The sequence below is a fragment of the Kwoniella mangroviensis genome, assembly GCF_000507465.2.
Source record: "Kwoniella mangroviensis CBS 8507 chromosome 1 map unlocalized Ctg01, whole genome shotgun sequence".
Taxonomy (NCBI): domain Eukaryota; kingdom Fungi; phylum Basidiomycota; class Tremellomycetes; order Tremellales; family Cryptococcaceae; genus Kwoniella; species Kwoniella mangrovensis.
Genome location: NW_027062533.1, coordinates 327,424 through 353,215, shown reverse-complemented (window position 1 = coordinate 353,215; position 25,792 = coordinate 327,424). Strand labels below are relative to the sequence as shown.

At 44.0% G+C, this 25,792-nt stretch overlaps 9 protein-coding genes and 1 non-coding gene across 10 annotated transcripts; 4 read left to right on the top strand and 6 right to left on the bottom strand.

Annotated features, from left to right (window-relative positions):
* Positions 1–195: 195 nt before the first annotated feature.
* I203_100119 (uncharacterized protein) lies at positions 196–1,007 on the top strand (the record flags this gene model as incomplete). The annotated part of the gene is made up of 2 exons (XM_019151154.1): positions 196–611; positions 695–1,007. The coding sequence occupies 2 exons, from the start codon at positions 196–198 to the stop codon at positions 1,005–1,007; spliced, it is 729 nt and encodes a 242-aa protein (XP_018999479.1).
* Positions 1,008–1,278: 271 nt separating this feature from the next.
* Positions 1,279–3,971, bottom strand: I203_100118 (uncharacterized protein; the record flags this gene model as incomplete). The annotated part of the gene is made up of 11 exons (XM_065516571.1): positions 1,279–1,579; positions 1,667–2,189; positions 2,245–2,399; positions 2,462–2,718; positions 2,787–2,884; positions 2,939–3,012; positions 3,079–3,203; positions 3,280–3,380; positions 3,444–3,669; positions 3,724–3,764; positions 3,863–3,971. 11 exons carry the CDS (start codon positions 3,969–3,971, stop codon positions 1,279–1,281), a joined length of 2,010 nt encoding a protein of 669 aa, XP_065373389.1.
* A 673-nt stretch (positions 3,972–4,644) lies between these two features.
* On the top strand, positions 4,645–7,292 carry I203_100117 (uncharacterized protein; the record flags this gene model as incomplete). Its single annotated transcript, XM_019151156.1, has 6 exons — positions 4,645–4,721; positions 4,811–4,992; positions 5,092–5,297; positions 5,388–6,774; positions 6,860–6,921; positions 7,005–7,292. 6 exons carry the CDS (start codon positions 4,645–4,647, stop codon positions 7,290–7,292), a joined length of 2,202 nt encoding a protein of 733 aa, XP_018999481.1.
* A 381-nt stretch (positions 7,293–7,673) lies between these two features.
* On the bottom strand, positions 7,674–8,301 carry I203_100116 (40S ribosomal protein uS11; the record flags this gene model as incomplete). The annotated part of the gene is made up of 3 exons (XM_019151157.1): positions 7,674–7,919; positions 8,022–8,124; positions 8,195–8,301. 3 exons carry the CDS (start codon positions 8,299–8,301, stop codon positions 7,674–7,676), a joined length of 456 nt encoding a protein of 151 aa, XP_018999482.1.
* Positions 8,302–8,661: 360 nt separating this feature from the next.
* Positions 8,662–10,041, top strand: I203_100115 (uncharacterized protein; the record flags this gene model as incomplete). Its single annotated transcript, XM_019151158.1, has 8 exons — positions 8,662–8,697; positions 8,753–8,824; positions 8,905–8,949; positions 9,004–9,096; positions 9,158–9,231; positions 9,285–9,488; positions 9,544–9,853; positions 9,919–10,041. 8 exons carry the CDS (start codon positions 8,662–8,664, stop codon positions 10,039–10,041), a joined length of 957 nt encoding a protein of 318 aa, XP_018999483.1.
* A 166-nt stretch (positions 10,042–10,207) lies between these two features.
* Positions 10,208–12,259, bottom strand: I203_100114 (uncharacterized protein; the record flags this gene model as incomplete). Its single annotated transcript, XM_019151159.1, has 1 exon — positions 10,208–12,259. One exon carries the CDS (start codon positions 12,257–12,259, stop codon positions 10,208–10,210), a length of 2,052 nt encoding a protein of 683 aa, XP_018999484.1.
* A 1,320-nt stretch (positions 12,260–13,579) lies between these two features.
* I203_100113 (uncharacterized protein) lies at positions 13,580–17,243 on the bottom strand (the record flags this gene model as incomplete). The annotated part of the gene is made up of 9 exons (XM_019151160.1): positions 13,580–14,276; positions 14,344–14,499; positions 14,563–14,697; positions 14,761–15,080; positions 15,146–15,790; positions 15,859–16,062; positions 16,120–16,768; positions 16,838–16,940; positions 17,015–17,243. 9 exons carry the CDS (start codon positions 17,241–17,243, stop codon positions 13,580–13,582), a joined length of 3,138 nt encoding a protein of 1,045 aa, XP_018999485.1.
* A 713-nt stretch (positions 17,244–17,956) lies between these two features.
* I203_100112 (uncharacterized protein) lies at positions 17,957–22,564 on the top strand (the record flags this gene model as incomplete). Its single annotated transcript, XM_019151161.1, has 16 exons — positions 17,957–18,362; positions 18,478–18,676; positions 18,748–18,871; positions 18,952–19,122; positions 19,199–19,315; positions 19,378–19,482; positions 19,543–19,633; positions 19,692–19,933; positions 19,996–20,046; positions 20,107–20,252; positions 20,317–20,578; positions 20,649–20,795; positions 20,856–21,113; positions 21,185–21,307; positions 21,423–21,594; positions 21,657–22,564. 16 exons carry the CDS (start codon positions 17,957–17,959, stop codon positions 22,562–22,564), a joined length of 3,522 nt encoding a protein of 1,173 aa, XP_018999486.1.
* Positions 22,565–22,754: 190 nt separating this feature from the next.
* Positions 22,755–25,008, bottom strand: I203_100111 (uncharacterized protein; the record flags this gene model as incomplete). Its single annotated transcript, XM_019151162.1, has 8 exons — positions 22,755–23,024; positions 23,090–23,146; positions 23,212–23,501; positions 23,582–24,355; positions 24,479–24,552; positions 24,625–24,760; positions 24,830–24,857; positions 24,922–25,008. The coding sequence occupies 8 exons, from the start codon at positions 25,006–25,008 to the stop codon at positions 22,755–22,757; spliced, it is 1,716 nt and encodes a 571-aa protein (XP_018999487.1).
* Positions 25,009–25,395: 387 nt separating this feature from the next.
* I203_100110 lies at positions 25,396–25,511 on the bottom strand. The gene has a single exon (XR_002021919.2). It is a non-coding gene; the product is annotated as a 5S ribosomal RNA (ribosomal RNA).
* Between the last annotated feature and the right edge of the window lie 281 nt (positions 25,512–25,792).

The window sequence follows — 25,792 nt, the reverse complement described above, 5'->3', positions numbered from 1 at the left end:
CACAGCCAAGCGGGAAAGTGATAAGTGATGACATCACCATATTTCGAATTGACATTGACATCTTTAGACATGAAAGAGAGAGAAGCATGGTAACAGCAAGTGCAACTCAAGTAATATCCACTTTCGACTGAACAAGTCCGATTAGATCATATACATAACATCCCACAAGATCCATCTGATCGAACTCGCATCATCATGTCCTCCTCCTCCTCCTCTTCAACCTCCCTCGAACCGACTCTCTACACCCTCCTCCCCTCTTCGCTCTTATCCAAATTCACCTCCCACCTATCCCTCCATTCAATCCATATCGAGCCATTATCACTCATCGACAGGATATATACCAATTCCAATCCAATAGTTAAAGGTCAATTACGAAATTTGAGGTTCAGATCCCGCAAATTACCCACATCATCTTCACTGATAAAAGGGAAAGGGAAAGGGAAAGGGAAAGATGAGGAAGGTAGATGGGTACATAATCTAAGTTATGTATCTGCTCCATTGAGGAGTCAAGAGTATTCTGAAATCACTACCAGAGCTGTAATAGGTTTGGAAATATTGGGTATGAACAGTGAAGAGGATATACAGGATTTCATAGCTAGTTTGGGATTTGAGTGAGTCAAACTCAAACCCATTTTCTCGACTTGGCTAGTGATGATGCATACAACATGCTGACTTTCATTTTCAATCTGGTTAGACATTCTCATACGTACTATTCTACAGGCCAATTGTTCCATATCCCTCTTCCTCTTCCTCTCCCTACACCTAATCCTATAACGTTACATCTCTCCATCACCCACTTATCGGCCAATAAAACACACATCCCTTCAAACGAAAATACAAAAAGCAAAAATAACAAACCGTGGTTAATCCAATTATATCCCTCGAGACCAGTCAATGCTGTTTCGATCAATGGTGATGTGACTTATTCAGATCTGGTAGATTATATGAGGGACTTTGTGGATTCGTTAGGTATAAAAGGGCTGGATTGGAGCGTTGTAGGGAGGTGAACATGATAGGTGTACAATTTAACTGTGCTCCTATCCAATTCTCAGATCAGACAAAGATCGATTTGATTACGAATCTCGATTAATTAATTAATCACATCAAATAGAAGTCAGAACAACGGTTGTATGTATATTACTTGATATATAATATAATGCATATTCGCTGTATGTACAAATCTAAGTTCTACTCTCGTCGTCATAATCAACATTCACAACAACAACGACATTGCCTTGTCTCGCCAACATACCACCACTGATTGAGCTGTTCCACCTCCTATAAAATTTCAAAATCATCATCCTCATCAACAACCACGACCTTTCTCTTCTTCGTTGTCTGTTCGTCCTCTGCCGTCAAATCCTTGACATCCCCATCATCAGGTGCAGATCGCTTGGTACCCGCCGCCGTATTACTCGATATAGGAGCGACTTCGCTGACGGAAGAACTAGCAGCAGGAGGAAGCGAGTCGAGCAAGGTAAATTCCTCTTCATCTTGAGTTTCTTGTGGTTTGACAGGTGCGAGGGGGATGAAAGGTTGTGAAGAAGGGAGAGAGTATGGGAGTGCGGACTGTGCGTCTCTATAATGTATCATAGCAAACTGATCAGTACCACATTTCTCCAGGTCAAGATGTCAATATGTGAAATAGATCGCTGGTCGCACTCACCCCTCGCAAATGCTGAAATGTACCGGTCTATATTTCCCATCCTCATCTCTGACAGTCAACATCTTCCCTCTTGTAACATCTAGATCATCCAACGTTCTCTCGTAATTATCATCGAAATCAGGATCAGCCAATAATCTACCGCCCTCAAATATCGTCCATTCCACCTCATCTTCATCCTCTGTTTCCTTTCCTTCAAATTGAGCTTGAGCCAGCCATGTTTTTACTACGTCATTGACGAAGGTACCCAAAGTACATCTAGTCAAATCAACTTTCAGTGGGATATAGACATCTCGACATACTGAGCAGCTGGGATCTGGTTCGGCAGGTATCATGTATCCTAATGGTCTGATAGCATCGGTTCTTAAGTATACATTCCTGATGGCTGGTCCGGCAGATGTCGAGGCTTCGTTGGATGTAGAGGGAAGAGGAAGTTGACGAAGGATGTTAAGTGATTGCATGACGATCAAACCGGCAATGATGGCGTTGGTGGTAGCAATGGCAGGGATGATGTTTCCGGCCATTTCTGCGAATCAAGTGTCAGCTTTGGCATGCACCTTGCTCCGAACGACTTAGCTCACCTTTCACTTGGAATCGCGTTTTGTTCGGTATGCCATAAGCAGTCGCTCTGAGATTTGCTGTAGCTAGCACGAAGTCTAACGTATCATCATCGTCTTTGTCAAATGATAAGGGGATATTGGGATGAGAAATGATTCGAGCACAGAGTCGTTTACAGCTATTTTTGTGAGTGAAAATCAGCTTGCAATTCGCCCAGGCGGCTCAATATATGAAGCTGACCTATCAATGAACAATTCCAGATTTTCTTGCAAAGTCAATTCCCTCTGATCTTTCAAGCCTTCCTTCTTTTGCCCACTACTTCCATTCGCTTGGGCTTGTCCATTTGCAACGGGCAGCTGGGCAGCATGCCTGAGAGGGGGAGTTTCGAAAGTGCCATTCATTATACCTTCGTAGTCAAGAGGAACAGGTTTGACTCGACCTTCCTTTTTCCACATATCTTCCATGGCCAACAATCGGTTTATATCCTCATTGAATACCTAATTTCACGAGCATGTCAGATATTTTACCAATCGCATAACGCTTCCGGACTTCCGGATCCTCTCACTTTATGGAAGACACGCTGAGGTCCATCTTCTTCACCCAAATTCTTTCTCACTTCCCTAAACGCCGCAGCTTCCTTCTTGAGATTCTCAATTTCCTCAGCTACATCGTAACTTCAGCTATGAAACACGGTTGCAAGGCAGAATAGATGCTTACCATTCTCACCGCCAGCTTTCGCTTTGTCCAGCTCTTCAGTATCCATATCTTCATCATCTTCTCCAAACAACTTCCTATTAGATGAGATATGTCAGCTGATCGTGGTTGCTGATACCATAAGAAACTGACGGTCAACTGACCCAAAAAGATACGTTTTGCCCCATACTATACAATGTATAGGTTCCGAGGGAGTCGATCGGATCGTACAGACAGGGAAAGATTTAGGTGCAGGTTTTACTACACAGTCGAAACATTCCGTTTTATCCTTTTACATCATTCCATTTATCAGCTGCTTTGCCTTTGTATCAAATGAACAGCTGAAGACATGGGCGTAAACACACTTTGATCATAGGTGTAACCTGACCTAGATAACCAGCTGTACCAGATTCGATCAGCGGTATATTGGCAGCCTGACACAATTTGTTAACATGTCTTCGTGCATCTAGTATTACCATGACCCTCTCGTCAGCTTTTTGATCTATGGTAGATTTTGGAGCATACATACCCATGTTATCCAAAGCGTTCATGACCAGTCCAAAGCCCTTTATCCACTCCAGGTCATTCACACTATCTTTGACATTCCCATGTCTGGCGTGAATCTCGATACCGGAAGAAGGGTTGAAATGCCTGGCTGTAGCTGCTGCGACGAGTGCTTTGGGTTTTGATATATCTGGTTTACGGAAGAGAAACTGTCGGTTTAAATTGGATAAGTCGATCGTATCTAGGTCGATCTATATATATACGAGTGAGCTACCGAATGCCTTCTCATGGGAGGAACAGCTCACTATTTCTATATTTGCGAATCCGACCAAGACGAGGTTTTTCACTTTGTGATCGTAATGACATAAGATATCAGCTCCTTTATCCTATATCAGAATTTGCGATCAAGCAGCGGAGTAGGGCTGATCGTAGAAACCGACTCACATAGTTCACATCCTATCCCTCCTGCTCCCACTACCAGTATCCTCGTTTCTCGCACTTTCTTATAAAGCTCTGGGCCCAACAGAGACTCGGTGTAGGTTGATCGAGGCATGGTGCTTTGGCTGGCCCCTGCGGGGTTTATCGAAGTTCAGAGAGATTCGTGGACAGCAGACAGGTCGGTGAGCTCTTTGCTGGGAGCTTATGGAAGATTGATAGGAACAAGGCGAACTGAAAGAGGAAGAAGAGGAAGAGATAGATCGAGTTTGAGCCGTGAGTGGATTGCTGATGGTTGAGTAATGTTAACAGTGGTTTATGATCACGTGACTTAGGTACGCGATTTCTCGATTTCTCGATTCTCTATAGTGTATCAGTGTATCAGTATGCGGTTTCATGTATGTACAGTGCACGCTAATACGAGCTCGATCTCTTCTTTGATACAGGTGCACATGCATGCTTTTGGAAAGCGTATTCAAGCATTTCACCATGAGGGATCCGGTTCTACAGATTGATCTTGTTCTTTTAGATTATTGAATCGCGTCGCACAATCGATCGTTAAAAGGTAGATCTTAACCCAGCAACTCTTCCGTTTTCAGATCGCTTTCAGGGCGTTCCAAGGTGGTACAACACAAACCGCGGTTCGACTCCGTCCATCAAAACAATTTTAACCAAAACAATAAAACTAATCAACCTTCTTTCACTTCATCACCTACTCAATTATACATTGGGATCCCATCTGTCATAGATAAGATAAGCATCAACATACCCAGAATAAGACAGAAGACAGGATGTCAACTGTGAAGCAGTGCCCTTACTGCAAAGAGGCTGGTAATCTACAGACAGATTTCAGTGCAGGTAACGTAGTGTGAGTAAAGCTTTATATGATCGACTTTTTAGGTAACCAAGTATCGACTTGTGATGATTGACTAACGATGGCTTGTGATTTTACGACAGATGTCATACCTGTGGTCAGATCGTAGAAGAAAATATACTAGTATCTGAAGTAGGATTTGCGGAAGGTTCATCAGGTCGTATACATATTCAAGGCGGTTTCGTAGCACATAACCAAACTGGTTTTGCGGGTGTGAGAAGTGGTGCGAAAGGTATACAGAACACTGAAGGGATCAAACAATCTGGTAAGTCGAGTTTGGTACTTCCTCAACGATAACATCTCTACCTCTGTATTGCAAAGTGAATCATGAACTGCATCTTATATTGATGATCTGTATTCGTAGGCGCCGTCAAAATCGATAATGTCGCTAGACAGATGCACATCAACAATGTCATCTCAGGTAAAGCGAAGCGATTTTACTCCATGGCGGTAGATAACAAGTTCAATAGAGGTAGAAGGACAGAATACGTGGTGGCCAGTTGTCTATACCTTGCTTGTAGGTTGGGTAAAGATGCTCATATGTTGATTGATTTCAGTGAGAGATTAAGTGTGAGTGAATCATTCCGACCCCTTCTCGAATTGCACATATCGTGATCCTCCATTACTATACATACTGAGCTTTTTTGAATGGGTTCACAGATCAACGTCTATGAACTCGGTGCTACATATCTCAAACTCCGTTCAATCCTTCACTTACTCGAGCAGATGCCCGAAGTCGATCCAGCAATATACAACCTCCGATTCGCTCATAAATTAGATTTCGGTCCCACAGTCCATCTAATCGCCACCGACGCATCAAGGCTCGTCAGGCGATTCAGAGCAGATTGGATGACTCAAGGTAGACGTCCGGCAGGAGTATGCGGTGCATGTCTGATCATCGCCGCTAGAATGTCCAACTTTCTCAGAACTCCCGATGAAGTTGCTCAAGTGGTTAAAGTTCATCCTACGACCATCAAGAAAAGGTTATTGGAATTTGCTCAAACGGAGATGGCGAAAAAGACCGTGGCTGAATGGCGTACGTTGACGGATGAAGATCTAGATAAGATGAACGAGTCGGAGAAACCACCTGTGGTGAAGAAAAGGGAATTACAACAGATCAAAATTGAGAGATTGAAGAGGGAACAACAAGAGAGTAGCGAATTGGGATCGGAAGTTGATGAGCTGGTGAATGAAGATGAAAGACCAAGTAAGAGATTCAAAGGGAAGGGAAAACAAGTCGATGGAGATGAAGATGAGGATGAGGATGAGGAGATGAGAGGGATGGTCACTGCCGCCGCACATGATGTTGAGAGCCAAGCGGAAGATGCTGAAGATGAAGAACGGGATGATGAGGAAGACGAGGAAGATGATAATCTGGAGCCGATCTCTCAAGCTGATTATGTGAATGAGCTGGAACTCGCACGTGATAATCCTGAAGAATCACGAGCAGAGAGATTGAGAGAGAAATCAGCCTTCATGAGACAAATTAAAAATCTACAGAAGAACGGTAACGATCAGATCGATATTTACAACGAGTTGGAGCTGGATGCTTTGATAGACTATGATAAGGAGGAAGATGAAGACGATGAGGATGAGGATGAAAACAAGGAAGAAGAGTTGGGTGAACCTGCCACACAATTAAGATCAATAACGAAAGAAGAGCAAGATGCAGCAGCGGGAGGTAAGACGAAGAAAGAGGATGGTGGTGGAGAAGAATTCAAAGAATGGGAAAACCAAGATGCCGTATTGGATTACCTGGCCAAAGATGTATTTAAAGGTGAAGAATTACTATATCAAGGTAAACATATGACGGATCGCATCAAGATGTGGATAGGATCTAGAGATCCTAAAACCCTAATGGAAGAATTATCAGTAGTTCATCAAGCTAGGTTGAAAAGAGAGAAATTGGCAAAAGTGAAAGAAATTGAATTTGAAGATTTGGATGATGAAGAGTTGGAAATGAGTTTTAGGTTGGACGAAGATGAGAAACAGGCAAGAGCGAGGATTTGGTTGAGTAGTAATGGCAAATGGTTAGAGGAGGAGAAGGGTGAGTGGATCGTATTTATCAATCAATCTGATCAGACAGAAATGTATCTATGTATCATAGACTGACTTGCTTGCAAATATCATAGTCCGCCAGGAAGAACGTGCGATAGCATTACGAGCGAAGGGCATTGACCCGACCAAACCCAAAGTGAGTAATACCAGATTTAGCTGTCATCTGCGCCGAATCGTCTATCACGTTGAACACACAGCTGAGATTCATCCTCATCACAGCCAAAGAGGAAACGTGCTGCACCGCATAAAGGTCCATACAACAGTTCTCGTGAAGCCATTCAAAATTTCGCCAAAGGGAAGCAATTCTCCTCGAGAATCAATTACGATATTCTACGTGGACTCAATAATATGGGCGGTGTTGGCGGTGTTGGTGGTCCCTCTTCTGGCCCTTCGGGTTTGATGAGGATGAACGATGATAAAGATGATGAGTATTATGAGGATGATAAAGGCGATGAGGACGATAATAGGTGGGATGAAGAGAAGGGTGATGAGGGTGGGGAGTGGTAGGGGAGAGAAGGGACAAGCGGAGAAGGTGATGAGGGAAAGTTTGGAGGAATGCAGCAGGAACCGATCTCAGTTGTTGTACCTGTAGATTAGTCATGTTCTTGTGAATGATATAATGAATAATGCCGCATGAAAGCTTGAACCCAAGTCAGTGATTGATCAGTGCTATTGTAGACTGAATATACCAACACGTCTGAACGAACGCAGCGAGCCACGGGATAATGACATCTCTCAATATATACTATCAACTAGTCTATATTAAGGTAGAATAGATATCAAATATCGCGTGCTCTGCAGCGACCAAATACGACGAAACCCATTTTTTTTTTTTTGAATTCCCATATAAGTGATCCAACAAAGTAAGGGAAATGAAGTGGATGACATCTAGAGTCTTCTACCTCTTCTACCACCCTTTCTTCTAGTGGAGTCGGATGGGATAGGAGTGACATCTTCGATTCTACCAATCTTCATACCTGCTCGGGCGAGAGCTCTGAGAGCGGCTTGACCACCTGGACCAGGTTGCTTGGTACCGGTACCACCGGTAGCTCTGAGTTTGACGTGGAGAGCGGTGATACCGACTTCCTTGCATTTGGCGGCAACGTCTTGGGCAGCCAACATCGCGGCGTAAGGCTAAGATTACCATGAGAGATTAGAACATGATTTAACAATATTTTCTGAAAGGAACGAAAGATTTGTGAAGCATTGTCAAAAAATGTGGAAAACAACACTCACAGATGATTCATCTCGATCAGCCTTGACTTTCATACCACCAGTGACTCTGGAGATGGTTTCTTTACCGGAGAGATCGGTAACGTGGACGAAAGTGTCGTTGAAGCTATGAATCACATACGTCCAAAGTCAGTCAGGTGATTCTTTCGATTTCCATACGATATGGCAAAACTCACGAAGCGAAGATGTGAGCGACACCGAAGACGTTCTCACCCTCGGCGGCGTTAGGACCGAGGTTGACGGCAGCTTGCTCTTGAGGAGCTCTAACTTTCTTGGGGGCCATTTTGTTTGTTTTGTCGTATTTGGTTTGGTTTGATGGATGAGGAGAAGAGAAGAATGCACAAGGTGAAATAACGTTGAAAATGTTGTATACACCCGTCGAGCACACGAGAGGAAGGGGAATGGAATTTTTGGTGGGTCGGAGTTTAGCGGGAGTATGCAGAGTCCGTGGTGTGGCATCTGACATGCGATTTGGACCCAGCTCACCACGTGTTCATCAATGGGGTCTCCGCATTCCCCGGGTATGTCGCTGATCACTGGACGTTGCATGAAATGCATCAACCACTTCCAGTACTGTATTGTTATTGTTCTTCATCTCACTATGCTCTGACCGTGTGTTGTGTTGTAGAAAGTCGTATTCAGGATGAAAGACTTTTCAGCGCCCTCAGAGTGTCCTACAGTAAGCGGTGTAATTCTTAATGCAGTGGACAACACTAACTTACTTCCCGGTTTAGACGCACGACGTACCGACTCTCGTACTATCTCTGTTACTCTGCACGGGGCTCATCATAAGTTACCTGCCTCAGGTGAGCTCCTCTCTGCTTACTTACAGCTCGATCCGTATCTATCGATCTGATGATATGTGCTGACTCGATTGCCTGTATAGCATCTGCGTATCATCACTACCAAAACATCAGAGGGCTTTTCGCCAGTAAGTTGATGTCCATCCAAGATACCTCAATCAGCTTACCATTGTATCGATTAGTGGTACCTTCTCCTGGGAGCCACTTCATCTGCTTCCGGAATGCTCAACTTGCTTATTGTGCAGTGGCCTTTATTCAGGTGCTGTAGGGTTATCGTGAGTTGCAGCTTACCGGGATTTCCGAAGGAGTTCGTACAACTGACGTTTGTTCGTATAGAGCGCTGGGAGGTGTTTCGAATCACTGCTCGGATTCTACCAAGTAACCTTACAATGGTTCTTATTTACTGTCATGTGAGCTATTTGTATCGATAACCCGATGACCTCCGTAGCTGACTTTCTGCAAGATTGGTGTTATATCTCGCTTACTTCCCTAAACATCTCAAATACCAACGAGTCATGCCCCTCGAACCGGATGTGATAGGTCGAGACTATGGTGCGACAGGTACAAGCAGGTCGGAAAGCGCTGTACCCCGACCCATAGTCACCGTATCTACCACTCCTGAATGGAGATTGGCAGTCACTCTCGCTGTAGTCGTATTCCTCCATCTGTAAGTATCGTATACTCCGTTAATTGGAACATGCTAAGTGATAGAAAATGAACAGATCACTCCTGTTCCTCTTATCAATCTCGTTGCTCCTGATGCTTCCGTCCACTGTCCCCCCTCACCCATTCCTATCGTACCTAGCCACCTTCCTAGGTGTTTCAGGGACGATCCTAGCGGTATTACAATACGCACCTCAGATATACCGTACATACCATTCGAAACTTGTCGGTGTCCTGAGTCTGGGTACCATGGCGATTCAGGTACCTGGAAGTGTGTTGTTTGTAATGAGTCTGGTTCTTAGACCTGGAACGAATTGGACTAGTTGGTTGGCTTATGCTGTCACAGGAGGTATGCAGGGAGCGTTGTTGGTGAGTCAGCTACCATGCACGACAATAATTCAGGTGGAGTCAGGCTGATGGACCCCGACCGATAGGTGATCTGTTTGATATGGAAGAGAAGACAACGGGAACTTGGTATCGATGATTTTGGTAATCCTCTAGACACTACTAACGCTCATCGTAGTGATGAGAGGCAACCTCTCGTTGGCGACGATTAAACGTGTATGAATAGGGATCAAGGGAGTACAGTAATATTAGGTAATTGTATGCATATCAAATTCATCTATATAATATATACTAACTACTAATAACTGGGCGCTGCCTTGTATAATCATGTATTAATGGCTATTCGTTATCTATTATACTTATACAGCACTAACGTCTTTAAGCAAAATAAGGATTAATCCCATCTATTCCTTCATTACCAAACCTTTCTTTCTCTCCCTCTAACCCAAACGTACCAGGTGTAGGTACGTGTTCTTCCTTCTCCTCTTCCCGTTCATCTTTCTCAGGCCCGAAACCTAGTCCAGTGGAATTGGCGAAATGCGAAGATGGCAATTTCAATTTCAAACTGCCTCTTCCTCTCCTAACTGGTAATCCTCCTATTCCAGTCGTGGTATTAATGAACAACGATGAAGTGGGACTGGTAGAATTGGGTGAGAAGAGAGGTGGGATGTATTCGCTTCCCAGTGTTTTGGGGGAAGTAAGAAGTGAAGGAGGGGTAGGACAAGGTAAGATTGCAGGTTTCAATATCAGAGACATCCTTCTTCGAGTTGTTGGTATACCTTCGATCGTAGTGGACGGTCTAGAGGGTCTTCGGTCGGTAAGAGATGATCTTCGATTGATGGTACTACAAGGATAAGGGTTAAGGACGGATTCGATTGATTGATGAGGTATTGATATTCCCTTTCGTGGTATAGGCATGACGATTGGTGAGCTTGGTGGATCTTTAGATAAGATAGGCGTAGGGAACGATAAAGCTATATCTTTGAAAGATGCGACAGAGCCTAGGCTTGTGCTTGAAGGTAGTTCCAGAGGTGAGATAGGTAAAGTATCTACTATACCTTTTAGGACGGGTGCGTTGGGCAATGCAGGTCGAGGGGAGAAGATCGATAAGTCGAATATAGGTGATTCTTCTTCTGACCCCGTACTGGTTTGGACTGTATCGTTAGATTTGGTAGGATAGGTGGTCTTGACACCGACGAATGATGAAGAAGGGATGAAACATGGTGTGAAATATTCTTCTTCTTGCTCTTGCTGCAGCTCCTGCCCTTGCGCTTCCTTTTCTACTCCTGCTTGAGAGTGAACCCGATTATCAATTGACTGTTCTTTCTCTAGCTTGTTGTCGTCTTTGACAGTTGAACTCATGTACATCACCTCTTCCTCCTCCTCTTCCTCTTCGGTGTCTAAAACAGGAGAAAGGATAGAAGAAGAATGAGATTTTCTCAACCGTAAATTTAATCTAGGTCCCACAGGCATTTCCAAAGGTGTATCTACTCTCCCACCTTCCAGTTCTAGCTGAACCGAAGGAGTTTGGCTGCTTTGAGCCTTCATGCCGGTCATGCCGGTCATGCTGGTAAAGTTGAATTTGGAGAATTGTTCGAATAATCCATTATCGCTTTGATCATTTTCACCCGTGAAAGTGGGTATTCCACTTAAGTCCAAATACATTTCCCTCGATTGAGTAGGTGGCCAATCGGATCCTCGACGATGACGATCAATTCGATCAACGTCCTCCTCTTCGGACCTTGCCCATACTCGCTGCAGAGGACTGAAAGTGATATTTGGAATACCGTTAAACGTATCTTTGGCAGACACTATTTCGTCTTCGACCTGCACCGGTCTCTCCCCCGATCTCGAGGTCGTCGTGGTGAGAGTCGATTTCGATTTCAATTTGAGTTTCGATATTGAGAGTGATTTCTTTTTGCCAGAAAAGATAATTTTAGGTTTCTTACTCCAAGTTCCGAAATCAATATTAATCAAACTTTTCCTTCTCCCATGTCCACTAGCCCCACTGTCAAAGACAAATTCCCCATCTGTAGGAGAGGATGACTCGCTTTGTTCGGAAGCACGTCGGATGTATACATCCTGTGAAGTTCTGGGTGACCACGTTTGATTATTCCAACTCGGCATTTTCTTCAATCCTGGTCGGACAGACGATCTAGAACTGGAAGATGAAGTTGATTTTCTGAGGTCGAGGGATGAAGCTTGTGGATTATAAAGGTAATTAGGATTAATATCTATACCTAGACCGGGAGATATGTCCGAGTATGATGAGGAAGAAGTGTCAAGGTCTGTCGAGTATGTTTGAGAAGATGAGGATGAACGGGAGAAGAATGGGATGGATAGCGATAATGAAGTAGGTATAGCTGTAGGATTCGAAGGATCCGGTGGGTTTTGCGTTGATAGATTCTGAGTGATAAGTGTACGAGACATGTTGAATACCTTCGATCGTCTTCAAAAGTATATATGTTTATATATGTTGTGTATTAGTATCCCTAATAGTTGATAGTAAGAATACCTCCGAGATTAGATTGAGTTCACTGAACGTTTGGTAAGCCTGCCGTTGATGTTGAAACAAATCACGGAGAGGCGTTGTCGTAGTAATGGTAGCGAAAGAAGAAGAGAAGAAGATTCCCACAAATATAAGCAAATGAGACGAAACGATAGTGAATGGAATTGAAATTGAGGTATTTATATGAAGAGAATTCTAGATTGAATTGATTTAAAAAAGAATGAAGAAAAGAAAAAAAAAACATCATGAATTTACAGTCTGTACGTGTATAACCATATTTGTGGTCTTGTTACAGTACTCAATAAGTTCCCCCTCTCATCTCGCGGGGAACAGAGTCTTCATAGGAGGTATTCAACTTCTAATGAGAATTTGGGAAAGTTCCAGTCTACAGTCTGATCACATTCACAGTCTGAAATCACTAGGTCTAGATCACTTCAACTTATATGTCTATGTTCTGTGTCAGTCCATCGTTTAGATCCGTTCTACTCACTACATTCTGTCTTTTGTGATTGTGATCAGATCCTTGAACTGTTGATCTCTCGGGCGAGAATCATCTGAGGTAGGGTGCAAATATACTGTAAGCATAAAAGTAATGTAACACCTTGTTACATGTCTCGGCCCCCTCAGACCGTCGCAGGAGGTTAGGAGCAAGTCCTAACATACACCAACTTAGCGCTATCACTCATGCTGATAATATGTGAGATGAGACCATGAAACAAATGGTCCAAAATGAATCAACGCTAAATGTCTCATTGACTCTGACTCACTCATGCATACACAGTACAACATATATTGGAATGAGACATTTAGATGATTGATTACAGTATCAAGTGTACAAATACGAAAGTGGCGTTTCGATTATGACTAAATTCTACAGCATTTTGTTTTAGACATCATTCAGCCACCTACCTACCTGCTAGTGATATTTCGTTCCCTGTGTTTCAACCCAATTAGACTGGTCTACAGGAAATTGAAAGATCAAGTTACCTCCGAGGTTGAGAATGAATCGCGATTTTTTTCCGTTGCTAAGAATGACAGATGTGGGAGTGTACAATGCAATACATTCTGTTAAAAACAACACAGCACAGACCTAAAAATGATTTGCCGCTGGCTAGCGAGATACCCAGGGTATACAGTAAGATGATTGAGCAGGTAGTAAATGCATTGAGTTGGTACATGATTATGAGATATGTGAAATGCGTAAAATCATCAACAAGAAGCGATAAATGACGACGTCATATCTATGAATCCACTTGCATCTTTTCAACCTCATCATCCACCACCTTCATTCCCGCTTCGACTTCCCGTCCATTGGCTGTTCCCAATATGATGGTCGACGAATCGGTCGATCTCCTCTTCGCTAGAGGTTGATCCTCATTCTTCGTCGGACTAGGACTGGGTGCAGGTCGCTTAGCTGCCCTGGCAGCTTCTCGCTTTAATGATTTCTTCGATTTCTGCTGATTTTTGATCCCAACTCCATGCCCTTCCATTGTGGTAGGCATGAATGAAGAGTGACTCGCTGGAATGGGAATTTGGTGATCCTTAGTCTGATTCTTGTTCTTGTTATTCTTACTCTTTTTACAATTCACTTCACTTCCACTTCCATTGAGGTTAAAACCATCCAGACTTGGATTAACATCATTCTTGACAGCATTCAAAACACTTCCTTCACCTTCTACCGTCTCCCCATCACCATCTTCTTCCGTCTCTACAAACAGCAAGCTCAGAGGCTCCATGTAATAATTCATTTTCCACATATCGCGGATTTTGATCGACATGAAATCGAATGAAATCGATACAACAGGTTGAATCTCTTCTGAAGATCCGTTCCCGTTGATACCATCTTGAGTCGTTGTTGGGGTAGGTGCAGTAGGTAATTTTGGTAATTTGGGATATCGTTGCGAGAAATGATTTAACAATATGTGTTTGGCCTTCATCCTATAAGATATCAAAAACAGCTTGTCAGCTTTCAATGGAGGAAGTTTGGAGATTTAGCTGCACTTACTTCTTCCCCACGTCGATGGCTTGAGAGAAGGTCGAATGACCTTTGACAGCCGCCACTTCAGGTTTGTCGTCCTCCAACGTAGCCTCGTGTATCAAAAGAGTAGCGTTCCGTCCAGCTTCAACAAGTTCTTCGGAAGGTTTGGTATCTCCGGAATAGCTTTTGTATTTGGTACGAATCAGGATTACAACATTGCGTCATTTCAATTAGGTATAAACTTACACTATCTTCCAGCCTGACGAATGTTCAATAGCCAACCCGAAAGCCCTGCCTCTATGAGGAACCACAGGAGCCCATATGGATTTGAACGACATCTCATCCAAAAGTCGATGCAGAGCGTTCCAATGATCTCGACTCCTAAAGGGAAAAAAATCAGACTCTCAGCTGAAGAATATCGACATGTGGTTGGGAAACACTCACGCAGAAGGTGAAAATCCATATATGTTAGTGAATGGCCAGACTCTCCTCCCATTCTCTCGATCGTCTAAACCTTCTTTCTCCCATTGATGCATCTCGACGTCTACATCTTCGTGTCTATTTACAGTTTCAGGTGAAGATTCCCTCGATCTAGGTTTCAATTTCGGATTGAACATCTTGAATCCCAACCTCTGTATATTTATGTACATTACATTTTCGAGAGCTTCTCGGGAAGTAGCTGCATATTGCCATGAAGCCGATTCTTGCATGTTTAAAGCTATGTTGGTAGGTGCAATGAGGAATAAAGGGGAATTTATGCCAAGCTGATAATCAGATCAATAAGTTGTATCTTGAATGAATTTCCAGAGTTAAAGAAGTAGCAACTCACCCTGAACCTTTCTTCTAGTACCGAATTTAAACCCAGATGATGATCCGCATGCATATGTGATATGAATATCATTCTGAGTTCTCCCAACAACTTCTTTATACCCTGTTCACCAAATCTTCTTCTCATTTGCCCCAAAGTACCTTCACCAGCATCTAACAATATACCTCCTAGATCAGGCACATCAATATGCGTACTAGATACATTCCGGTATTTAGAAGGTATGGCACTTCCAGTACCCAACGTAGTGATCGTGATGTCGTCTCCGGTTTGAGGTTCTGATGGATTGATTGATCTGGGATCAGATAGAATTGCCTGTCGAGCTTGATCACATGCGATGGCATATTCAGGCATATCCTGTCGGATCGTCTCTCTTGCAGCTGCCGCTTCAGAGGAAGTGATCAAGAATGGGATGTCCTTCTCATGATTATCCACCGTAGTTACTGGAGCAGGCTGGTGCATCCGACAGAAAGAGTTTTCAACGAGGAAGGAAGTATTGGGAGGCAAGTCGATGGAGGAAGAATGAGGGGATTGAACAAAAGGAGGTACGAATATCTCTGGATCGGCAAGTGATAATTGGAGGGTATTCCACGCTGCCGAATTGAATACCGTCCGGTCAGGATAGTTGACAGGATCCGCAATGAGGTGCTGGTCACAATGTATACTAAGATCAGCTGTCGTATCGACAGGTAAGATGGAATTGCGCCGCGACTCACCTGAGTACGTTCACCGAAAGCTTTCATCCACTCTTTGTAGTCCTCTGTGTCCCAGACGGCTCTTGGTACTCTGTGGACGATAAGATGTACACGTCTGGGTTCCAGTCCCTCAGCATGAGCTTTAAAAGGCTGATATTTGTGGAATGAGGTGTTTTGGAGTAATGCAGGTTTCGTTTGTTCCGAGCAGTTCACTACTATGAGGACCTATCGATGGAATTGCGTCAAAGTGTATATATGAATGGGAAGACATGGTCCACTCACAGATCCAGGTCCTCCACCAACTAAGCATTCTTCCGGCTTGACCACTCTCTTCCCACCTTCCACAGACGGATCATCCACTTCTATCTCTTCTCCTTTCGTCAACTTCCCCCTTGCTGGACCTTTTGGCACACCCAACTGGTTCGCCTTTTCCACATTGAACTTCCCTCTTACATCCGGCGCTTGACATATGTATACCATCTGAGTATTCACATCTTGCCTAGAGGGCAAGGGTAAGGGATACCGCGTATCGGGTATGGAGGAGCAGATTGTTCCATCTGGATTGACAAAAGGGTTGGCTGTCCGACGCGGAGAGGGAGATCTTGATCTCGGTTTCGTACCATCTGAGGAAGGCGCAGGGGGTTGATAAGGGCGCCTAGACGCCCTAGCTTTTGGTCCATTATGGAATATATCCGCTACGATTTGGTCGCACCATTTCTGAGCATCTGATGGTGATATCCTACTAGGTCGAAACGAAGATGAGTACGGGTCGAAAGGGATATAGTTGGACGAGGAAGGTCCGGCGGTAGGTTGACTTTCGGGAATGAGAGCGATTCCATTGACAGTTATATTTGGAGACTTGAATAATTCAACTGATTCACCAGAGGATGTTGAGCGGGGGATGGAATGCATATTAACCGTGAGTGAATCTCTGCAAAAGACACCACGTTATCAGCATGAGCGTGCCATCAGGCAGGTATTATAGTAGGGCACGACTCACCGAATGACAGATGATCTCAAGGTAGAAATATAATGTGACAGATCTGGTGGGCCTACGATATCCACCTTCGAGATTCCCCCATCTGCAGCAGTCATCAAAACGCCTATTCCACAACCCCATCAATCAGCTTTCTCTTACACTGCTACTACTTTTTATTAAAAGAGACGTTGTGCTCACCCGCCAAACCAGCTCTCGATCTAGCTTCGCCGCTACCCACAAAAATAGCCGACAACCCCCTCATACCCATTCGTTTCTGAGTGAAAGCCCGTTGTGTCCCCTCCCCACAGCCAAAGAGGAACCTGGCATTATCAAAAGAGACATGAAGTGACAAGTCTGTGTCTGGACCTGGAGCAGACAAAGCTTTGACGTGCCAATTGGGCTGATACGTCTCCGTCGAGGGGCCCATGTTGAGGATGGTCGTAGAGAAGAAACGATGAGACAGACCAGCGCCGAGGCTTACGCCTGAGAAAGACGTGGATCGCTTGAAGAGCAGAATGGCTGGTAAGGTACTCGAGAGATGGCTGGTGCTATATCATTGATCCTATGAGGTGTACACTGTATGTTGCTGTTTCGATCGTTTCGATTTGAGGATATCTGATAAAACGACGGTTGCACGTTGAAATCTGAAATTAACCTTTGGAATCCTCAAACTCAAAGGTGGAGGTGTCCGTGCGCATGGCAGCAAAACCAATTCACCTCGATATCGTTCATCATTGGTCTTACTTTTTCTCGTAGAGGCACATCATCGTCAAGCATGGTCTGTAGAGTACGACGGATACGCTAAATATTCAACATGCTATGGTCATCCTCGCTGACTTGATCGGATAGCATAGAGATCTTCACCCTTTTCAGCGTCTCTGTCGCAACCAAAGGTAGACTTGCAGTGCGTCCTGACTTCTCCATCTTCGGTCTTACGTAATTTCGCATCCAAACGCGTTTCACCGGCACTCATACTTGAATCCAAAGATGAACGCGTCTCGCCTCCGCAAAATCAATGTTCAACATTCCAACCGTCTCTTCGTTTGATTTCAAGTGGTATCTCTCAGAATCGCTGTGCCAGTCCATGCCTCACCTGGCTGTCCAGGCGGAAAAATCATATCATCCATTGATTTGTCCAGGATGAGCTATACCTACTCCCCTGATCCCTCCCTTTCTCAAGACCCATACAAAGATCTCGACCTCGACCTTGACATCGATCGGTTATCCCCCTCGATAGACCAAGAGCCCATCAACAAGTATGAGATATTCCTTCCCGCTGTTCAATCGCTGGTAGCTGCTCTGGGAGGATACGAAGAAATCGAAACGAGTCCCGAATCAGGAAAATTCGAAACTGTTTATAGACCTGGTGATAGTGTTTTGGGAGTGTTGAAAGACTTGAAGAAACTATGGAGGAAAGATGATGAAGACGATGAGCGAACTGTGGCGAGATGTATGGCCAAAGCGGGTTTGATGAGGGAATTGATAGCTTTGTTGGTGGAATGTACAGATAGAGGAGACTGGGGTAGGAAAGTTGCATTGTTAGCGTGTGAGTTCATCCTATATTCTATAACTGAATACGCAATTCTCATCAGCCCTATTTTGTGAACGGAACGATATTATCCAGAGAGCTGATCTTGATGTACGGCTACTTGTCAATCTAGGTGACCTCATCGCGGCTCTTACTTGGCCTATAGACGTGGCATCCGAATTGAAAGAGATGGAAGATGAACCAGACGTGGTAACGGATTACGCATCATTGTTGAGAGCTCAATTAGAATACAAAGCTATGATCTTACAGACGAGTGGACCATTGAGATGTCTACTGGCATTGATGTTACCAAGTCTGGCCAGACCCAGGAAGTGAGTTGTCCAGCTGGGTTGTCATTGTTGATTTCCGTTCAAGGTGCACAAGAAGCTGACTTTGATCGCAGGGATGAGAAAGACGAGAGAATCATCTCGCTGGGATTACACGTCGTACGGAATTTGCTGGCTATCAAAGATACGGTGGCAGAAGGTACAGCTACAGGTGAAAAAGAAGAGTTTGCGAATCTACAAGTAAGTTTCTCACCTAGCTATACCAAAATCACCTTGATATCGTATCACTGCGTCGCTGATTATGCTGTAATTGTCAATAGTCAACGTTAATTCTCCAACTCAACAAACTCACTTATTCCCAATTACTTCTCACACTGGCGTCATGCGCAGATAAATCAGATTTCAATCCTTTCAACGTGTTAGTCTTGGATATACTCCATCTGATATTTAGGTCGGTCAAACCGAAAGAATTGGGTCAGGATCAAGAAAGAGTGAGTACAACTTGTTCAATCGGCTCGACATGCGTGATCTTTCTTGGAGCATTGGCTGAATTATACTTCTACTTAGGCGCCACTGGAAAACTTATCAAAATTACTTGATGTTGAGAAAAGGCAGAAAGCTCTGGTATCGAAAGTGGGAATGACTAGGCATTCGCGATTCGGGACTACCGTTGCCGTGCGAGCTGTGAGTCGTCTTCCATTTCCATCATAGCAATACGATAGAGCTGAAGATGTGCTTGGTGATAGGGCGAACAAAAAGTAATATTGCACAAGCAGAATGCAATTGCTGCCAATGCAGGAACGATATTAGACGAAGTGAAACGAAAGAGGGCACAGAAAGCTAAGAAAGTGGTAAATCAACTTACCCCTTGTGAAATGTGGCATCGTGTGCTGATAGGTATTTGTGCGTAGGATGAATTGACCCAAATAATCAATTTCAGTCCAGACGCGATGAGAGCATTGCAATCTCTAGCGAAATCATTCATAGAATCGTGTTTCAATAGTAAGCTCTGCAATCCGAGATCGACGGGGGATACCAGCTTACGTTCACAATTGCATAGCCTTCTTCCAATCGATCTTACGTGACATACGGATGGAAAGAAGTAAGATCCGACCTGCTGATAACGTACGAACGTTTTACCTCACACGATTCTTTATTGAATATCTGCTGGTCCTGAGGCACAAAGAAGAACAGAAGGGAAAGAAGGAATACGAATTGTCACTTGGCTTGGTAGCTGAGATGGCAGAGATGGATTCGATAAGGTGGTTGTTTTCCCGTATGAAGAGTTCGATGGATGATAAGGTGAGTACACAATTCAGACTGATACGGCGATAGAAGTGGAAGGTTCTGATAAAATTATGTAGCCACCTGCTTGGACGGAGCTGCAAGCTAGTTTAGACTGTTTCACACAGGTAGTGAGTCACTCATCGGATGAAGTCTGGAAGCATCAGATTATGAGCTGATTCGTCCTATAGCTACTGCTTCTGGATGCTATGGCAATGTCGGGTGAACAAGAAGATGTGAAAGTCGCCGAGATCGTACAAGATAATTTGTACTATAATGGAGATATTCTCGATTCGTCACTTTCAGTCATATCGCAGTATAAAGATCAATCCGTCGCGTGAGCTCACTCTTTCCACGCTTTGATGTCGAGAAATAGAGCTGACAACGGTTTTACGAGGTAGATATCTCGACTCGGTCATACATTTCGCATATGTACTCCTAAGGATGTTAGAAAAGTACTCGAAGAACAAAGCATTCATGTTCATACGTAAACGGAAAGCGGCACGTAAGAAGAGGAAGGAAGCTGAACAGTCTACCGAACTGAATCCTGATGGCAGTGTAATGCCAGAAGAATATGGGAATGAGGAGGAAGAAGCTCTTCAACCTGATAAAGAAGCTCCAAGTTATGCTGAACATGCTTTCACCTTCAAAACGTTTGAAAAGGTCGGTCGTTTAGCTGCTATAGTCACGATCGCCATGGCCTTATTAGCTGATACCCTGTTATTTTGCTTAGAGATTCGCCTCGGAGCCTGTTACCAACACTCTGCTATCGTATCTATCCAGATTTCAAGAATTTGATGATCCCGAGCAGATGAAGAGAGTGGTTGGGTTGATGCATAGACAGGTGATCAAAGCTCAGGCCGAGGGATTGTATTTCAAGGTGAATTACATTGCCTTACCTCGATGCTTGACATCACAAATGCTGAAAGATGCTTTATAGGTGTCGACTCTCAACCTTTTCCGAAAGATAGTGGATTCATCCCATACCCTGCTCAAAGCGGACTCTTCCAAAGATCTGTCGCAATTGATCAACTTTGTGCTTCGGAAATTCTTCAAGAGGGTCGCCGAAGATCCATTCTTGATTGTTGAAGCGTTCGGAAGTAAGTCGAGGAGTAAATGGAAGGATATAAGCAGTTATAAGAGCGATGATGAGAGTGGTGATGGCATGGGTGGACAGCGGAAGAGGATACAAGAGAAGGTCAGTTGCAAGGTGCTGTACGACGATGAAAAGGATCTCGACTGACACGTATATTGTGTTTGTCGTCATAGATGGGTCAAGCGGAAATTGAGTTCAAAAAGAACAAGAAATTATCTTGGTCCAAGCAGATGGAAATTACTGTGGCTATCTTGTTGAAAGAGGAACATGAAGATTGGATCAAATGGATCATAGAAGTGAGTTGTCATCTCATGTCGAATGTGTGATCTGACTAGAGATGCCTCTGTGGTTTTCAACGATATCATTCGTATTATGTTGGTATTGGTGTATACTGACGTTCCCATCTTTCAGATTCTCGAGATAGTGCTCGCGGCCAGGACGGAGGTGATCATCTCTACAGATGGAGAAGACGCTGCTTTACGGCAAGCTGACGACAGCGATGATGATGATGATGATGATGAGAGGGGACCTAGAAACTTTGCTGGGCCAAGTAAAGAAGCTGTTGACAAATTTACTCAGCATGGTGAGTGAGGCCGGCAAAAGTACTGAGGATTTCTAGCTAATCATATACATTATCTTTCAAAGATCTGGACCCTCCAACCGAATCACTGAAGATGGCGGTAACCAAAGATTCGCATTTCCGATTAATGCTTCGACTACTCGCATTCGACATGGTCCATCCTGAGGATCTCCCTTCAGTTCAAGCGGATTCACCCGGACAAGGTCAAGGACAAGAAACAACCAAATGGTTCATGCCTTCTTCTATAATCCCCTCTTCCCTCTCAACTTCACTCGGAGCATTGAAACAGTACCTCACTTCTCCGCCGGACTTAACAGAGGATCCTAAAGACTTATTAAGAAGACGTCGTCCACCCAGACAACGTCGTCAGCGCTCTACGTCCGGTACACCGGGATTATCTGAGATGGAATTAGATTCAGATACCGGAGAACTCGTCCGACGGGTCAAAGCGAAGAAGAAACGAGTGAAGAAAGTCAAAGAGATGCAAACTTATAAGTCTGCGGCGTTCATCGAAGATTCAGATGATGAAGATCCGGAAATCACCCGTGCGTTCTTTGAGAGAGAACAACAATTGAGAGATGAGATGAGTGCTCTGGCGAAAGAGCAGGGTAATGTTATGATGAGTAATGGAACGAAGAAGCGGAAGAGGAAAGGGACAGGGAAAGGAAAGGATAAAGAAATAAATGTGGATGAGGATGAGGAGATAGAGATGGGCAGATCGTCTTTACCGCCTTCATCACAGGTTATCGACGGACTGAATGATGAAGACGAAGAGGAGGACGTACTGATGCAGAGTAATGAGAAGGATGAGGAAGATGGCCGAACGCGAAGAAGAAAAAGACCTTCTCTTGCTCCTCTGGATAGTCAAGATGATGATGAAGATGAGGATGAATCTATGCCACCCTTAACTGCTAGACCAGGCGTGGTGGGGAAGGTGAAAAGGATAGTAGATTCGGATGAAGATGAAGATTAGCACGTAAAAGGACTAGATCAACTTGAATCCTTACTTCGACTTGATGCTCTGCCATGCTTTACTATATCAACCCATGCATTATTTGACGATTCAAGAATAATTACAGTATGGTAGGAATATTCTTATAGCTGCATTCAATTCGAACAATGTTTTACAAAAGCTATCCCCTTTTTCCGATGTGATCTAAATATCAAGAAGAACCCAGCAATCCAGTGATCTCCTCATCGCCTTCCCTCACTGCTAATTTACTTTCGCTCCACTTGTGAGCATCTTCTTTACCTCTTCTAACACTGACTCTCAGCAACACAGGTATAGGTACAGTCAACATGATCAACAAGAAAATGAATCCGTATCGTAAATTACCAGTCAAGTCTGCGATCAACCCTACAACGGCTGGACCGACAAAGGAGGCTGATTTGTCGGTGAATGCGAATAAGGAGAAGAAGGTGGATTCGTGACCCTAAGCGATCCCAAGATGTTAATGAGGATACATGTCAAGTGTAGTAGACTTGAAAAGTTACTTACAGGTGGGATTAGTTCGGTATAGACTGCCCTCGAATAACTTAAAAAAAGCCCAAATACCTAAAGGCGTTCAAAATGGTCAGCAATGATACATACATCTTAGATTTACAAGCCAGTTGACTCACCAGACCGAACCAAGTAGCTAAAACATACATCTCCCCTTTAGTACTTAGAACCCTCAAGCCCAGCATCAACCCCACACAGGCATATATAGGTATCAATCCACCTGCCAACACAGCCATAAACAAAATGTTGAAATTGGTCTTGGTCAGACGATGTTGCAATTTCGGTACTGTAATGGAAGACGTAATAGCTGAGAATTGAACTAGGATACCGATAAAGATAATTTCCGAAGGTGAGAATGATAGCACGCTTTTACAAAATAATATAGAGGTGTAGGTGATAGTGTGGAATCCTTCGGGCATGAGTAAAGGCAAGCGATTAGCAGCAGATCGTCCAAAATATGGAAGATCAAGTAAAGACAATTTGACTCACCGTCAGATAAGAATATCCAAGCGAACAAGAATAAATACAAATTAGGTAAACTTCTAATTTCCTTTGGTCTGATCAAGTTCCCAATCCTTTTCCAAGCATCTTTGAAACTCTTCTTCTCTGTTCTGTTGGCATCTTCCTTAGTTCCAGAAGGCAGTCCAAGCCAACTCGGTATCGTAAAGACCGCCCACCAAATCCCGCTCAAAGCGATTGCCAATCTCAGCGAGAAGGTACTTTCTTTCAACAGTATGACCGGTATGAGGAGTAACGCCAGTGCAGATACGCCCGATAAGAATCCTAGAGCTGTACCGACGGAAGATAACCTTGAAATCGTCAGGGATAATAATGTCTCATAATGTGTTTTTCTTCCCATAGACTTTGGCGACGAGGTGGTGTCAACAGGATCGGATTCTGCCAGATCTTCAGCCGAGATTGCTCGGACTGCTGGACCCAGTCCACTGCGAATGACATGATTCCCTTCCACATCTAAACTTGCTCTTCTGTATCCAGCCAGATCGTCTAAATCTTCATCCTCGGATCGAACAACGTTGGCTTCTTGTAGAGCATTTTGAACATCGTCGTTTTCCCTTGCTAGGACGGGCAAGAAAGCATTGCTGCATACCGTGCCGATGGAATAGGTCGTATTGCCAACGATGAAGAGGAGACCTGCGAGAAGAACCAATGTAGCGCTGGAAGTAGAAGGAAAGAGGATGAACAAGATGGCAGAAAACGACCCGGTGTATGTCAATATGAATAGAAGTCGTTTGCGCCAGTAAGCTATATGATGTGTTGTACATCAGCATGCTGTCATTCCGAAGGATCTGGGTAAAAATCATTGTGGTATTGTTATAAGTCTGCAAGACTGCTCTTTTGTGACGTTAGAAGATCTTTCGGACTCACGAGAATCCGCCAGTGGACCTATAGATATGATACAGACTGCCTGTACAGCCACAGCTACAGACTTGACGTACATACTGTCAAATCGAGCAGTCAGCAGTCAGCTGTCAATGAGAAGTAGCACCCAGTTGTCAGCTGAGATCACTCACCTGAAAGATGCAGGATCTACCCAGACCCCCAAAATATGCGCTTTACATATCCTCTCATCTCCATTGTCTGCCTCACTGGCTATTTTACAAGGCTCAGTGTAATCAGGAGCATAATATCCTATCTCCTTCGCCAGTTCTATGGGATTGAGTGTCGTATCAGCTGAACTTGCTCTTCAGATCAATGGAAGGGATAGTAGATACTCACGTTCTAGAGTAATTGGTAAGAAGATAGCCTATAAGAGCCAGACGCAAGTCAGAGAAAGGGATCTTCTAGTCGACAAAGCTCATTCGACTTACCAGGGCGCACGCTGAGAAGACCTCTGCGGCGAACGAGTAGAAATACCAGGCTCTGACGTGTGGAGGTGGTAACTTCGAGCTTGTCATTGTTCGAGCTGAGCTGGAAATGAATCAATCAGAGAGGCGTTGAGATCAAGATAGCTTGAGGGTTCATGATGGAGAATGCTCGTATAGCGTGTATGTAGAGCACTCAAAGGGACGAATGAAACGATGATATCGTTTGCCAGTAGTAAGAGTAAGAAGCTAAGATGGCCTAGGTGATCTGTGCAGGTGGAGGTTGTCCCTTTCAGATCCAATCATCCATCACACACGCACGCACACACACACATATATACACAAACCCGAACCATAAGATTTCTTTAGCCCTACAATCAGAATACACACCTAAAAGCAGCATATCTTCCATCAACATCATCCTCCTCACCGCTGGCTGGTTATGACTTTCACAATTCACCGACAAAAGAAGAAGACAAAAACTACAGCACCCGGGATTCCCAAGTGGTCCCCCACCTTGGTACTAACCGAGCGATACCCAGCTTAAGCTGCCCAGAGCGGACGGGATGGGGCGTTTTCTAGGTTCTATGGCCGTAGATGAAAGTTTTGCCCATCCGCAGTGTATATATACCATGAAACAGTAAAAGCGATAATCGTGAAGCAACGTTCCACGGGATATGCGCCTGAGGACGACTCTTTGTTGTTGGATAAGAAGGCAAGTCCAATCTAAATATGCTAGAGTGTACCGTTTAGCTCAGCACATGTTGACAGAATATGCATAATGGTATATGAACAATTATATTTGTCTTTGTCTGTTTATTGCTTTTTATCTTTCACTTCATTATCCGTTTACATCTCACAGTCTAACGACAAACCA